Source organism: Lissotriton helveticus, chromosome 6, assembly GCF_964261635.1.
Source record: "Lissotriton helveticus chromosome 6, aLisHel1.1, whole genome shotgun sequence".
Classification (NCBI taxonomy): domain Eukaryota; kingdom Metazoa; phylum Chordata; class Amphibia; order Caudata; family Salamandridae; genus Lissotriton; species Lissotriton helveticus.
In genome coordinates, this window is record NC_136067.1 from 1,721,397,536 (window position 1) to 1,721,413,966 (window position 16,431).

A 16,431-nucleotide genomic window follows, 5' to 3' on the forward strand; every position below is an offset into this window, starting at 1 on the left:
TGGGCTAAAAACACGTTGCCACAGAAGTCCCCATTATTTAAGGGTACTTCTTTGTGTGTATAATAATAATAATAATTTGTTTATTGTATAGTTAATAAAAACCGTAACAATTTACATAAAACGACGTTCAGCAAACATTAGCTTAAAATAAAACAAATTTACATAAAATTTCCTTTCATTTCGTGAACTCAGCATAAGACGTATAAAAGCAATTCATAAATCAGTATTTACATATTTCATAGTCTTTTTAAGAGACGTCCATCTGTCTTCAAGCCACAAATCTGAAGGATATGAATAGCAGTTATTCAATAGATGATATGTATAACTCAGTCTGCACTTACAGGGTTTCATCTTACTCTTTTTTTCCCCTTATGTCCTAATTGAGATTTTCTCATTAAGGACTTGCTGCTTTCAATAGTTTTTTCATGAGCTTGCAAAAATTGTATCATTCTACAATTCATATGGGGGTCAGTTGGATCCAGGCCTCCAATAATGGGGGTTCTACATGAACGTATTCCCCTGTCCAGGAAGACTTTCTTCAGAAAGGTGACACGCTCTAGTTGCAGCTTCTTGCAATGGCATATTAGATGAATTAAGTCTTCCTTTTCGTAACAACAAAGACGGCATTCTTTTGACTCAATATGCTTCCAAGGTGGTTCGTCGGCTAAAGTAGGAAATTTGCCAAAACGCAATGCCATTAGTTGTTTTTTAATATAGATAGAGAACATAGTGTCTATGTAGGCCGCCGGTTTAAGAGTTTTGTAGTTGTTGATCACCTTCCAAGAATGGGAGCAATGGGAAAATATACCTTTATCTGTTAACAACGGATGAAATGTTGCTGCTCTATTTAGTGCCAGCTTAAATGATGAAAAAGGCATGTTTTTATTCCAAAGGTTAGTAGAACATGTTGCCTCCTGTGCACTGGTCAAGAATTTGTAGGCCTGCGATTTTTTTTGCGTTTCCAATTCCAGCCATGAGGATTTATTGAGGTTGTTTTCCCTAGCGCTTTGCTTGATTCAATACCACACCTTTATATATTTATAAAGTTTGCCCAGTGATTCATTCATTAGACCAAATTCTAATCGGATTTGGGCAGGTGAGGCAGACCTGGTAATATGAAGAACCTTTTTATAAATTTTTGTTAATAATTTATTAAGAATTTCCGAGTCCTTTCCGTGCATGGGGGCGCTGGCATTTGATAAGGTTGTCAGTGCTTTGCCTGAGATAATCGTCAGGAGTGGCCTCAGGGATGGCCCATCCAACTTCTTTGCCAATGAACTAAATGCAAATATTAAGGCCCCCGCTCTCTGTGTCATATCATTTTTTTGATCTCGTAGGATTAACTTATCATCTAAGTAGTATCCCAAATACTTATATAGCTGGATACTTTTTCCAGTTGTTTGTCTTCTAGCCAGATGTTGCGTTGTGAGGCTTGTCAAGTGGTAAAAAGCATTGTTTTTGTTTTAGAAGATTTAAGTTCCAACTTATTTGTAGACAGGAAATCTGAGAGTTATTATTATTATTATTATTATTATTATTATGCGTTCTTATATAGCGCTCGATTACCCGTAGGCATCTCGGCGCTTGCCTTGGGAACCCGTCCTGGCTTCCCCCAAGGTGAAAGCCAGGCATCCCGCCGCGGGGGGGGGGCCGTAGTGGAGATTAAGCAGGCTAATGCCCAGAGCTGCAGAGTGTGAACCCATGATTCGAGTAGGCACCGAAACGAGAATTATCGAGTCCGTGGATATTTGGGCTCAAGACCCTGCCGCGTCGGGAATTGAACCCTGGTCCCGGGTCTGACCTCTGCTTCAGGGTCTGCCTCCTCTAACCAGTGATACAGAAAAGGGGGTGGTGATGAACAGAGTGTCTGAATTAAGCAGACCACTCTTACCCAGTCCAAAGATCAGGGCTTGATCCATCACCGTTATTTATCTCACTGCCCCATCCCAGCTCAGAACCTGGCTATATGCAAATTAGTCTGTCCCTGGCCCAGTGCATCATGGGAACAGGGCAGACCAAACTACCAAGCCAATTCTTCACCAGAAAGGAGACAAGCTACCGGGGACCGGTTTCTGGCATTTCAGCCTCTTCGGCCCGGCTTGCTTGAATCCTGATGGAGCAGTGAGAAAGGGACTCATGTCTGAGTATACCCTGCCACACCTATAGTGGCCAAAAACGATACAGAAAAGGGGGTGGTGATGAACAGAGTGTCTGAATTAAGCAGACCACTCTTACCCAGTCCAAAGATCAGGGCTTGATCCATCACCGTTATTTATCTCACTGCCCCATCCCAGCTCAGAACCTGGCTATATGCAAATTAGTCTGTCCCTGGCCCAGTGCATCATGGGAACAGGGCAGACCAAACTACCAAGCCAATTCTTCACCAGAAAGGAGACAAGCTACCGGGGACCGGTTTCTGGCATTTCAGCCTCTTCGGCCCGGCTTGCTTGAATCCTGATGGAGCAGTGAGAAAGGGACTCATGTCTGAGTATACCCTGCCACACCTATAGTGGCCAAAAACGATACAGAAAAGGGGGTGGTGATGAACAGAGTGTCTGAATTAAGCAGACCACTCTTACCCAGTCCAAAGATCAGGGCTTGATCCATCACCGTTATTTATCTCACTGCCCCATCCCAGCTCAGAACCTGGCTATATGCAAATTAGTCTGTCCCTGGCCCAGTGCATCATGGGAACAGGGCAGACCAAACTACCAAGCCAATTCTTCACCAGAAAGGAGACAAGCTACCGGGGACCGGTTTCTGGCATTTCAGCCTCTTCGGCCCGGCTTGCTTGAATCCTGATGGAGCAGTGAGAAAGGGACTCATGTCTGAGTATACCCTGCCACACCTATAGTGGCCAAAAACGATACAGAAAAGGGGGTGGTGATGAACAGAGTGTCTGAATTAAGCAGACCACTCTTACCCAGTCCAAAGATCAGGGCTTGATCCATCACCGTTATTTATCTCACTGCCCCATCCCAGCTCAGAACCTGGCTATATGCAAATTAGTCTGTCCCTGGCCCAGTGCATCATGGGAACAGGGCAGACCAAACTACCAAGCCAATTCTTCACCAGAAAGGAGACAAGCTACCGGGGACCGGTTTCTGGCATTTCAGCCTCTTCGGCCCGGCTTGCTTGAATCCTGATGGAGCAGTGAGAAAGGGACTCATGTCTGAGTATACCCTGCCACACCTATAGTGGCCAAAAACGATACAGAAAAGGGGGTGGTGATGAACAGAGTGTCTGAATTAAGCAGACCACTCTTACCCAGTCCAAAGATCAGGGCTTGATCCATCACCGTTATTTATCTCACTGCCCCATCCCAGCTCAGAACCTGGCTATATGCAAATTAGTCTGTCCCTGGCCCAGTGCATCATGGGAACAGGGCAGACCAAACTACCAAGCCAATTCTTCACCAGAAAGGAGACAAGCTACCGGGGACCGGTTTCTGGCATTTCAGCCTCTTCGGCCCGGCTTGCTTGAATCCTGATGGAGCAGTGAGCCACACTTCTCCTTAGGTTAGGTTAGGAGCCTAGTCAGACCAACTTTTAGCACAATGTCATCTGCATAGGCAAGGTGAGAGAGTTGTAATTTACCTAATTTTGGAGAATGTGAGCTGATACTATCAAGTTTTCCAGAGAGATCTCATATAAACAGATTAAATAGGTGGGGGGGGCAGTGCGCACCCCTGTATTAACCCCTTCGACGCTCATGACGAGCTGGGCTCGTCATGAGGTAGCCTCCTGCTACGCTCATGACGAGCCCAGCTCGTCATGAATAATGGGTTTTTGTAAAGAAGAGCACAGGAGGGGAATTTCGCTAGCGCTCATGTGGTTAAGCCAATAGTTGTATACACTTTTCTTGATATTCTAGCACTTTCCCCAAGTTTTACTTGAGTCCAGGTATCTGTGTAGAGTAATAACAACCCCCTCAATATTCTCTCTGGTATTTCCCATGCTTTCAACTTTGCCCACAGCAGATTTCCGGTCCACGCTGTCAAAAGCAGCTTTTAAATCTATGAAACACAGATGCAAGTCCTGTTTCTCGCGCTTAAATTTTTCTGCTACCATAGTAATTGATAAGATGTTTGAGATAGTTCCAATCCCTTTTCTAAAACCTGTTCGATTGATTGGGATCAGATTACTTTCCCCAGACCAATTGACCAGATCTTCCAGAATTAATGAAGCAAAATATTTAGCTTCTACATCCTGTGGGGCAATTAGCCTGTAATATGTTGGTTTTGTTCTTTCTCCTCCTTTATAAATGGGGGTTAAAATCGATCCTTGCCAACTGTCAGGTACTTGATTGTTTGTCTCTACATCAGCGTAAAGTTTCTCTAAATGTGAGCTCCAGTATTCAGAGGCATGTTTATAGATCGCTTGTGGAATGCTGTTCGGACCTGGAGCCCCATCACTTTTACCTTTGTTAATTGTGTTTGCTATATCTTCTGCTGAATAAATAACGTGATTTACTACTGGAACTATGTCTTGCATAGATGATTGAGTCAGGTCTGTTGGTAGTGATTGACAGCCGCCTTCTTCTAAAAAATTTTAATTTATTTGAAGTTTCTTATGGTTGCTTCCGTTGAACGTTTGATGACTTCTGTTTAAATTTCTGCGAAAGGAAGTTGACCCATTACGCCTCCTGAACGTTTGACATTAGGATATTTCGATGCCTAGTCAATTGATCTATTGTATGCCAAAATTTGTTCTAGTTTGGATGCCTTATGCTGAATATCAGTTTGGTCCAAAAGCTCTCTGTTTTCCCTTTTTTGAATTCCCAAATCTTCTTTTTGTATTGTTTTCTTTGTAGATGAAATGTCTCCAATGCTGTCCCTTGGCCTCGGCAGCTCGGGAAACCAACGCTAGAGTCAATCACCAACACTAAAGAGGAAAAAATTATATTGATGATTTCGGCATCCTGCCGCTAAATGAATCAGAATCAGAAAGCGGGTTTGACCTCTTTGTATGAGCGAACTGGGGCACCTGGTCACCTGCCCCTTGTGTAGGTTGAGCAATGCAATGTTGATATGGTATTAAAATAAAAAAAAATCTCAAATTTGCTGCTAAAGAGTTAGCTATTGCTCCATCCAGTGTCTGCTGCTTTCAGCTCTCGCTATCAGCTCGTGGAACCAATATAAAACACTGGCTTCTCACCAAGAATTCACTGTTTTCACGGCTCCTGCGGCTTAGAATTCCTTAGTGGCCCCTTAGAGGCTCCTAGCAACTGCAGCAGGAAAGAAAGAATGAGGAAGGAAAATTGCTCCTACCGTAAAAACTGCGTGCGAGCAGCAGGACAGCAAGGCTGAGGGCTAAAGGCAGTCACTACGAGCCTCCTTGACGAAAGAGGACGAAGGGCTCCGAGCCGCCTCCGGGCTCCGCGGCTCCAAGCTCCGCTCCAAAGCCCCAAAGCTCACCTGGAGACTCAGCCTCTCGCCGCCTCACACCACGAGCCCCACACCGCGCACCGCTGGCAGCTCCCGGTCCGCAAATGAAGAAGCTGCCGTAGTCGTGCTCCCCTCTGGACACCGCAACACCACAGCGCAGCTCAGCTCAGCTCAACCGGATCAGTCAAAAGGCCTTTGTCTGTAGCGTACTTCTTGTGAAAAGGACAGAATGCTGTCACTCATAGTAAAGTTAGCCAATGGTTGTGGTGTATCAGTCTACTGCTTCATGCAGTATGCTATAATGGGTATCAGAAAAATGTAAATGAAGAGGGCTGTTTGAAAGCCTCTATGGATACATATCCATAGGAGTTTTTAGTAAAATAAAAAGTTCTGGCTAATACTAAACCTAAAAACAACAGTGTTGTGCCACCTAAGAATCCAACATTTCCATAAATAATCCACAGATAAAAAGAACTGTGCAATGTTCTGAAAATATTTTCCAGATTTTTCCGCTTGAAAGAATTCTCCGGCAACAAGCCAGAGCAGGGGCAAGTCAAAACAGGAAGGGTGAGTCCGTGACAGTGAAAGGAAACAAAAGCCAAAATGGACGCTCAAAAAAAGTCACTGAAAGAGAACTGCAGTATCACATTGAGAAAGGCAGACTATGAAATGTAGTTTTGATCATTAATACCAGTGAATATATCATGAAAGCACAATTCCAGCTTTCAGATGTAAAATACTACACCAAACAGTGGGAAGATCCAACCAAAAATACAAAAGAAAACACTAACAAAGTGATAAAGACATTAATGAACACATTGAGCGACCTTGATACCAGAGACCCTAGTGCTTTTTAAGTTCTAAATAATGTTAGAATACAAAGAATACACAATCAGAACAACTCAGAATGCTGTCATGAAAGCCTTCCAGTTATACATAGTACACAACTCCTCTGAATGCTGTCAGCATTTTCCCATGGATGCAGAATCACTCTACACCAATAATGATCATATGGATGCGACAAAGGCTTTGGAGCTTAAACTGGAATAGGTTCACAGAATTTCTCTTGACACAACAACTATATAACGTTCGGATATAGCATATATCCCCTAACGATTGGTACCACCACCAAGGCAGAGAAGCCTCAGCAGTTCACAAACATGTTCTTGACCCGAATTGAGAGGGATTTCTTTGGCAACTGTGACGAAAAACCAGTACGATGCCTGTATTACTTTGATGACCTTCTCATGCAAGGACGCCTGGGGAGCAGGACCTCATACGATTACAATCATGAATATTAAACTTCTCTCTGTTCCAGAAAGACACAACTGGATATGCTAAGCAAACTTCAGAGCAGATTGAAAATGGAGGTTTTGCAATCCAACTTTATAAACCAAGGATATAACCATAGAATTGTGAACAACCAAATTCACAGAACACCCACGATCTCTCAAGCACCCTCTAGGAATAAAATGAAAATTGGCCCAAAGAAGTCCCAAATATCGTTACATAAAGCCAAAAGATAGAAATTGTGCAAAAGATTGCTAAGGCGTTACAGCCTATTCTGTAGCAAGGTAAACAAATACGAGTCTTTCCAGGAATGCCCCCTCCCACCTTTCAACAGCCAACAATCTAGAAAAAGATTTACGGTAAGAGGATATGCATGTTAATATCATAGAATACGCGCAAAAACAACAGGTGATGGACAGAATGTAGAACACTGTCATACATTCACCCCAGTACAAAGATCTGGGCCTAAATCCATCGTTTTTTTGCTCACCATGCCATTCCAGTTTGAACCCAGCCATATGCAAATCAGTCTTGACCCTGTGCCCCATGGGAACACTCCAGCCCGAACTGCCAAGCCAGGTCCTCCCTGGACTGGAAACAAGCATCAAAGGACCGGTTTCGGGCTTTCAGCCCTCATCAGCCTGGATAGCTTGATTCCAGTGGAATGGAGAGCACGGGACTCACGTCTGAGCATACCCGTCCCACTCGGGGTGACAAATGCAAAAACAACAGGTGATGGACAGTATGCAGAACACTGTCATACATTCACCCCAGTACAGAGATCTGGGCCTAAATCCATCGTTTTTTTGCTCACCATGTCATGCCATTCCAGTTTGAACCCAGCCATATGCAAATCAGTCTTGACCCTGTGCCCGATGTGAACAGTCCAGCCCGAACTGCCAAGCCAGGTCCTCCCTGGACTGGAAACAAGCATCCAAGGACCGGTTTCGGGCTTTCAGCCCTCATCAGCCTGGATAGCTTGATTCCAGTGGCATGGAGAGCACGGGACTCACGTCTGAGCATACCCGTCCCACTCGAGGTGACAAATGCAAAAACAACAGGTGATGGACAGAATGCAGAACACTGTCATACATTCACCCCAGTACAGAGATCTGTGCCTAAGTCCATCAATTGTTGTTTTTGCATTTGTCACCCCGAGTGGGATGGGTATGCTCAGACGTGAGTCCCATGCTCTCCACACCGCTGGAGTCAAGCTATCCAGGCTGAAGACGGCTGATAGCCAGAAACCGGTCCTTGGATGCTTGATTCCGGTCCAGGAAAGACATGGCTTGGCAGATCGGGCTGCACTGTTCCCATGAGGCACAGGGTCAAGGCTGATTTGCATATGGCCATGTCTGACCTGGGGTGGTGTGGAGTGCAAAAAAACGATGGATTTAGGCCCAGATCTCTGTACTGGGGTGAATGTATGACATTGTTCTGCATTCTGTCCATCAATTGTTGTTTTTGCAATATCATAGAATAGACTTAAGAAATGAAAAAACATGCGTCACCTGAATTAACATTCATAGTCTTGATCCCATCAAGTGGAGTAAAGTCTAAAAAGTAAACTGGATATTCACCTGGCATCTATTGATTTGGTATATTTAACTAAGTATATAAATTATCCAGGAAGGGACTCTTATTTGAGAAAGCAGCCAAGCACTACTTAAGCAGAATGATCTCCAACAGAGGGCCCCAGAAGACCAGATAAAGGCAGTGCAGCAGATCAGCCTTTTTCAATATCGAACCACAGTTTAAGATCTTAAAACTGCAGTACTCTAAGGTAATTGAAGACAGAATGGGAAATGAAGACATACATATTAGTTCATGCTTTTGTCCCATACACTGAGGTGGTTTAAAATTGCACTGTAACTTCCTGAATCACTATCCAAACTAGGAAACTCCCAAGCCTTCCCCTCCACCCTCAAAGATGGGTAGGTTATAACATTTTCGCATGACACCACTCTTCCTTCTCCCTGATGAACTGGCCTAACATGTGAATTTGTTGACTTGAACACTCAGGTTTATGTGGTCACTGATTTGACATGTGACTGACTCTATCAAAGGCCATCCAACAGCAACAGCTTAAAATGCTGCTGTACTCCAGCTCTATGTCATCCAGCAATCCAGAGGCATTTACCAAACATCTGAAAAATCCTGTACAGCCCCTCACCCAGTAGGCCAACACATATTTGCTTGATTCCACTTCAGCCCTATTAAACTTCAATAATCAAACTTGGGACAGGTTACTGTACCTAACACCCCTGAGCTTTTTGGGTCATCAACCTGATGTGTTGCTGGCTTTGACCCATCTTTCAGTGAAAAAAAGGACGTTAACCACACATTAAAATACCTCCTTTGAACAGGGAGATGTATGTCAATCTTTTAAATCCGCTCCTGTTACACCAACATCGAAAGTATATGGCTGTTACACAACTATTCTAAATCATTTTTGGCCAAAATCCTTAGCAGCAGGCCTAAATAGTAATACAACTATGTGCCCATCTTCAGGATGCAAATATTTTCGATAATAGTCCAGACGATTTCCGGCTTGCTCATAGTACTGAAAACAGTTCTTCTGTCAGACCTTGATGACTTGACACATGTGTCAGACCAGAGCAATATCAATACACTAATCCTATTAAACTTGTCGACTGCATAATAAACACCACCCGGGTTACTTTACAGCTGTATGTATAGAAGGCACTTCCCCAGACTGGTTCAGGCCTTTCTGCAAAAATTACAAGCACATTGTCAATTTACCCTCTTCAAAAGCCCAAGAACTCCCAGTAAATTTGGATTTTTCTCAGGCCTCTGCACTTTCCCGCATCTTTTATAATGTTTATTTGAGCCCCTCTTGTTAAGGCACTTGAAAATACTGAGTTCAACATGTTCATGCATGCAGATGACACCCAAATACTGGTGCATCTAAAAAGACAACAGTAAAGTCAAACAATTTTTCCAATTAGTTATGAAGTTCCTTTGAGCTGGATGGGAAGGAAGTGGTTCAAACTAATTGCTAAAAATCGCTAAAAAAGAAGTCTAGCTGTGATCAGAAAACACAACCTTGATTTTTACTCTGAATTTGACATAGGACTCTCCCCTCCCCCTGCTAAAATCTGATAAGAGTTTATGAGCAAAGAAAGACTGAACTGGCAATGTTTTATCAGGTTTCCACAATAGGTTTGTCCTGTAAGTTCTACATAAAGACACCAAGGACATCTTTCCATGCATTATCTACAATGACACACAATGTGCTGTATCTGCCCTCTTTGGGCTCCATATTGATTATTGCAACTCCCTTTACTAGGGGGCTCCTTTTTATTAGGCCTGGGCGGTAAATTCTGTTCTGCTTGCGGAATTTGCATTATTTGGGTAATTTTGCATTCATCAGAGAACGCAAAATTGCCAAAAATTTAGTGATCCCGGCTTCGCTGAATTTTATGCTTGTTCTGGCTTTCAAAATGTGTGTTTGCGAGATATTTCTGTCCAAGCACGCAAACAGTGTCCGTGAACAGGAAAAAAGCATTGCGAATGGGCGGAACAAGCAATTCTGCGTGTTCATGTAACTTTTGCATGCACCCGGAGATTTTTTACCGTTTTGCGGAGCTTTGTGTAGCGCGACTAAGCAATTTCGGCCCATCTCTACTTTTTATCCACTGCACAAAGTTCCGATTTTTCAAATTATGGCAGCACGCCAGATCATGAAAGCCTCCACATTTTCCACATATTCTCATGCTGAACGTCTTCCATCCTACCTTCACTAGCTGCCTATTAAGGTTTGTATCTAATTCAAGACCATTTGCTTTGTTCACAGAAAGCTTTATGGTCAGACTCCAGCGTTTATCAGCAAACTTTAAAAAAGGTAATACCTCCCTCTCCAAAACATTACACATGTCCACTGCTAACATAATAACTTTTCTTAGGTTTAACAAAAAACGAGTATATGTCCGTGGCACCTCAGTATCTGCGGTGAAACTGTGTAGTTGGTTTGCCAGATGATCCCCACTTTATCGCCAATCTGAAAATGTTGTGCCCCTTGAAAACCTGTCTATTCTGGCAGGCTTTTTAGCCTCCTTCAAATTTGCTCTCATTCTGTATAGTCGAATGCCAAAAAACTTGTGGTGACTGTGTGCTCTACTAATGTAACTAGTGGGATTTGCGACTAGCTGCAAGCTAAATTCTCAGCAATTCCAGAAGGTTGGAAAATGCTTTGTTCAATGAGTCCTTTACCTTGAGGGAGGAGAGATCTAGAAATCGACACACATCCGATTTTGATAAAATCTCTTATAAGGTATTTTGCTAAAAACAAGAAGTAGCCCTCACCCACTTCTAGAAGTTTGCTTAATCACCAAGTTCCTCCTCACCATGACCATTGCATGTGATGGGCTCACTTGGGATATCTTTGCAAATTGTATGCTTTGTATGTGCTTTGTGATGTAAAACCATAGATTTCATTAGTTAACTCCAGTGCTTAATTTGAGCCGGTGGTTTCCAATGCTCAACACCAGCACTTAAATGTCAACACCAGAGCTTGACAGTCTACCACAGGGTAGCGCTGCTTGGCTAATTTAGTGAAACTACAACAACTGGTAATTATTAATTCAATAGATATTAAAAAGGACTATTACATGCCACCCAAGCCATTGTTATAGCTTTGGGGGCCTGAAATAGTATGATCTGTCACACTTGTAACAGTGTGATGGTTAGTAGTTGTGTTGTTACTATCATTGGCAACATGCCTGGGGCAATGTGTGCAAAGTGTATGCTTTGTATGTGCTTTGTAATGCAAAACCATAGATTTCATTAGTTAACTCCAGTGCTTAATTTGAGCCAGTGGTTTCCAGTGCTCGGCACTGGCACTTAATTGTCAACACCAGAGCTTGACAGTCTACCACAGGGTAGCGCTGTTTGGCTAATTTAGCAAAACTACAACAACTGTTAATTATTAATTCAAAAGACATTCAAAAGGACTGTTAAATGCCACTCAAGCCATTGTCATACCTTTGGGGGCCTGAAATAGTCTGATCTGTCACACTTGTAACAGTGTGATGGTTAGTAGTTGAATTGTTACTATCATTGGCTCTCCATGCCACTGGAGTCAAGCTATCTTGGCTGATGAGATCTGAAAGACCGAAACCGGTTACTAGGATGCTTGGTTCCAGTCCAGGGAGGACCTGGCCTGGCAGTTCGGGCTGGACTGTTCCCATTGGGCGCAGGGTCAAGACTGATTTGCATAGGGCTAGGTCCAAACTGGAATGGCATGGTGAGCAAAAAACGATGGATTTAGGCCCAGATCTCTGTATTGGGGTGAATGTATGACATTGTTCTGCATTCTGTCCATCGATTGTTCTTTTTGCATTTTTTTACTATCATTGGCAGCATGACGGGCAAAGTGTGGTGCAAGCTGCAGTGGCGTTCGTGACGAGAGCCCTGGCACTACATTTTTTATACAAATTAAACACGGGTTAACTCATTATATGCATCTAAGAGTCTTAACAAACCTCACACACGTGACCAAAATAAGAAAGGGGTAAGAGATGGCATTTTAACCCCTCATCATATAGTTAAAATCAAAGTCCAATGGGGTTTGCATTACGCATCTGCATCCCCTATGGCGTTGTCTACCTGCATTTGCCAACACTCAAGCCATACACAGGCCACAGGCATTCATCAGGACTACACTAATTTGTCCCTTATGCTCCTTATTAAAACTCTTCAAAATATGTAGTAAAGGGAAAGAAAAGAAAGGAACTATGTCTTTCATGTGATGCATAGACAGTTCTCCTTGATCTGTAGTGCAATAAAAACAAATCATTGGCAACTGTCTGTTGTCCATGTATGTAGGGTAGGGCAGTGGGTCACTCTTTAGGCCATTACTCATAACTTATATTTTATCTCACACTCACACCAATGCACAATGATACATTGATCAAGCTACCAACAGTAACACCATTTTATAATGATCACTTGTGAATTATCATGCACACATAGTGTGTCACCTCGTTCGCATCCTATATACGGTATCACCGAGCTCCATGTAAGTCATAGGCAACTAGTCTCTTCAGTCAAAATTATATTCAGTCTACACTCATGAGCCGGACACTTCTAATGCATCTCTGTTGATGTCAATATTAGGTTGTTAGAGATGACAAAATATTCAAGGCTCCAAGCTTACAATAAAGTCAGCCATTACCAATCGCAGAGCATGAGCAGCAGGTTGGTAGCAACTTCTTGCCTGCTGGATGCAGTTGTCTTACATAAGAAAAGGCCCATGCTTGTACAAGGGAAGACTGAATAAACACTCAAAGGGCCTTTGCCTTAAGTGAAATCAATTGTTTTTTACTACGATTTTAAGACTTGACAAGTAATAGGTGTCTGAAAGATAAGAAACTGCAAAAGGATGAAGATGTGCAGAGCTTGATAGCAAGTGCAGAGACCATAGTTGCCCAAGATCTTATACTACCTGTTCCCAGGGTTCACTTCAAAGGGCAGCCTGTTTGGGTTTGAGGATTAAAATGCAGTGCTTGCATCACGAGCTGAAGAGATTTAAATAATACAATTGATTGAGGGACCTTGATTGAAACTAGGAGCAGATGTGAGGACATGATTGCAACAAGAACTGCAAGGTCTAAAAAGGTCTAGAAGCAAAGTAGGTAGAAAAACAGTACCTTAAGGTGAATTCTAGCAGGGTCAAAAGTTCACTCACTGACAAACTGAGCAGAGCTCTGGGAGACTCCCATACACACGACGTGCGGTTAGAAATCTGTGCACCGATGGCTCTGCTGGGGAGTTGAGGTCTAAGGCTCGTCTCTGATTGTTCAAAGTTTGGACCTACATAAAGATGCTGACGAATGTTAAAGTTTTCCTTTCCCTTTGATGGTTTATAATGTTCTCTTATAGTATTACTTTTCTAACTACCGCAAGACTCCCATCATGATGACGGGGAAGATACCAGCATGTGAATCTATGAAAGATTCAATACTGGAGAACTGCACACACAAAATCTCACCAAATGTAATACAATATTCAATATAAGCCAGGTATTTTTCAATGTTTGTTTTGGAGTGTGAAACCATTGTAATAATAACCTTCAAAGTAAGAGAATTCCAATATATGCTGTTTTTTTTATAAACTAGAGTCCTCCACTAAAATGCACAGGAATATGTAACAATTCTTTAGAAAATACGAATGTGGTATCAGTTAACAATGTCATGTATAGGTATATTTTAAACACACAGAGACGGTACATAAAAAGAACAAAAATGTAAACTTCACCTCCGGGTCTTCAACAAGTGTCACAACTCTTCCAGGCTAAGGAAAAACAGAACAATACATTATTACTTGCATACAAATGCACAATCAACAACTCATTTAACGGTAAACTGAAGTATCTAAAATGTGCCAAGTACGTTTTCAAATGAAATACAACATCCCCTTGGTTTTCTGAGCAACTCTTAAAGGAATAGGCCATTTTGAAAGAATCAATCTTTAGTTTCAATGGTGGCCCGCTAAAAGTGTATTGCTTATTGTTCACCAAATTTATGCTGACTCGAACGCCTAGAATTCTTATTGTCTCCACAAATAACCATTCAGGCTATCCGAGATCCAATGCCTTAACTACAGGCTTCCAACCAGAGTGAAGTAGATGAGAACCCAAATGTATATGTAAGGTGCTTGTGGTTCACTATATCTTATAAGTTTGAAACAATGGTGTGTATTTCCCAAATGGCAGAGAGTTGCAGAGCTTGGTCACTGCATCTCATTACTAGAGTTAGTACCTCCATCCAGACCAGTCTTCATGGAACAGAGAGACCTAAAGTAGCAGTTGCGGGTAAACTAGCAAAGGCCTGCAGTTTGAATACACACCAGAGGCTGAAATGAGGTGACTTAGAGCTGGATGTCCACTTTCTGCGGACTTTAATCAAGCCAGAACCCAAGCTTTGTACAGCTGCTTTACTCTAAAGCTCAGGTGTTTGAAGCCAACACGATGGGAATGGCGAGTAACAGACTGAGAGCGTCTCAGGCTTCCATACAGATTTCTGTTACGAATACTCTTTGAAGGGTAACCCAGAGAGTGTGGGCAATCAGTCTGAATAAAAACTGCATTTCTATACAGCACAAGAATCTGGGATTCCATCCACAGCAATGATAGTAGTTGAGATTTGAGCGCCCATAGGTAGAGATTGAGTACTGTAAATTCAAATGCTACCTTCTGTTTGAAACGCAGGAAAATAGTGTGTCTGGTTCCTATAATGAAAATAACTTCAAGCACACCATTTCTTTCGCTACTCTTCCTTTGGATATGTAACACCCGTAAATATCGAGTAATGGGCATGGGCATGCAGATATCCTTCTGTGCAAAATCAGATCTCTGCAGAGCCTTGCAGTGAAGGTAAGTGGTGAGTTATTCTGTTAACCACACCTACTGCAAAAACTCCCACCAAATGTATTGTATTATCTAACAAACATTTTGTAGCGAGTCTGGAGTTTTTATACAATTTTTGCACTTTTCCTGATCAAGGGTGTATATCAAGAGCAGAGGCACTGATATAAACGAGATTTGTTGTCAAATTTTACTGAAGAGACAGTTGTGGTCTTCCACAATTGTTAGGTATTATTACTCTATTTGCAATTTATCTACATTTGAGATTCTTTATTTAATACTTTTATTTTGCCATGGTCCTATTAAGATAAGCATATATTTGAGCCCCTTGTTCTTTCTTTTGATAAACTATTTTTCCAATCTAATGTATGTGTCCAGATATCCCATCTTTCATTTTTAAAGTTTGAACTGTACTCTCCTCCCTTAGGTTCGCCACTTTTCTGGGGGTAATGCTTGATGTCAATCACTTGCTATCAGCTGAAGGGTGTTGATTGATGACTCGACTGTGGCGTTAGACTCATTACTTCAGATTTACGTCCCTCCATGATTGAAGGTGTACAAAGAAGGGTGGAAAGCATTGTGTACACCCTGCCAAAATCTTTGCAATACCCTCAAATAGCGGAAACAAATAATGAAAGCATTAACATTTGAAAACACAATCCTTTTACACAGCTTAGACTAGAACGGTATATATGGCAAATACAGATAACATGTTTTCAATCTATGAAAAACTTAAAGGTGGAAGACAAACATAGAACATTCTAAAGTAACTCACCAAGAACAAGTTTTTAAACCTCAAAGAGGAAAAGAAAAGAGAACCAAATGCACACTCTTGATCAGTACTGGGAGAGAAACAATGAGCCGGAAGGAAACACTAACCACTAAACAACTAACATTTTAAAAGTATCTTTAACACAACTTGGTTCCAGAAACAGTGACACCTGAACCCTACTAAGAAAATAATTATGCTGAACAGGTTTAAATGACACCTGTTGAAGCCTAATTCAAGCCGGCAATTCAGATCATGTGTGGGGTAAAACCACTGAAAGAGTAAATCATAGTACACTCATGTAAATGTAAATGTATTTGAGCTTGTAAAGCGCACTGCTACCCGTCAGGGGTTTCCTGGCGCTGTATAACTCTGGGGAACCCGTCCTGGCTTTCCCTGTAGGATGGTCCCTGCTGGGAGTCCCCAAGGTGGAGCCAGGCATCCCCGGAATTGATGGGGCCGTTGTGGAGATTAGGCAAGCTAATGCCCAGAGTTGCCGAGTGGAAACCCTGATTAGAGTAAGCACCGAAGCGAGAATTATCGAGTCCGCTGACCCAAGTCCACGACCCTGCCGCATCGGGAATTGAACCCTGGTCCCGG

The 16,431-nt window shown here is 42.4% G+C and overlaps 1 protein-coding gene across 3 annotated transcripts in view; it reads right to left on the minus strand.

The window, feature by feature from the left end:
- Positions 1–16,431, minus strand: part of CHAC2 (ChaC glutathione specific gamma-glutamylcyclotransferase 2) — a 175,746-nt gene that overhangs the window by 47,783 nt on the left and 111,532 nt on the right. For all 3 annotated transcript variants that reach the window (XM_078649601.1, XM_078649602.1, XM_078649603.1), the window contains exon 2: positions 13,955–13,990. In XM_078649601.1, coding sequence (XP_078505727.1) covers positions 13,955–13,990 — 36 coding nt within the window. The remainder of the gene's footprint in view (positions 1–13,954; positions 13,991–16,431) is intronic.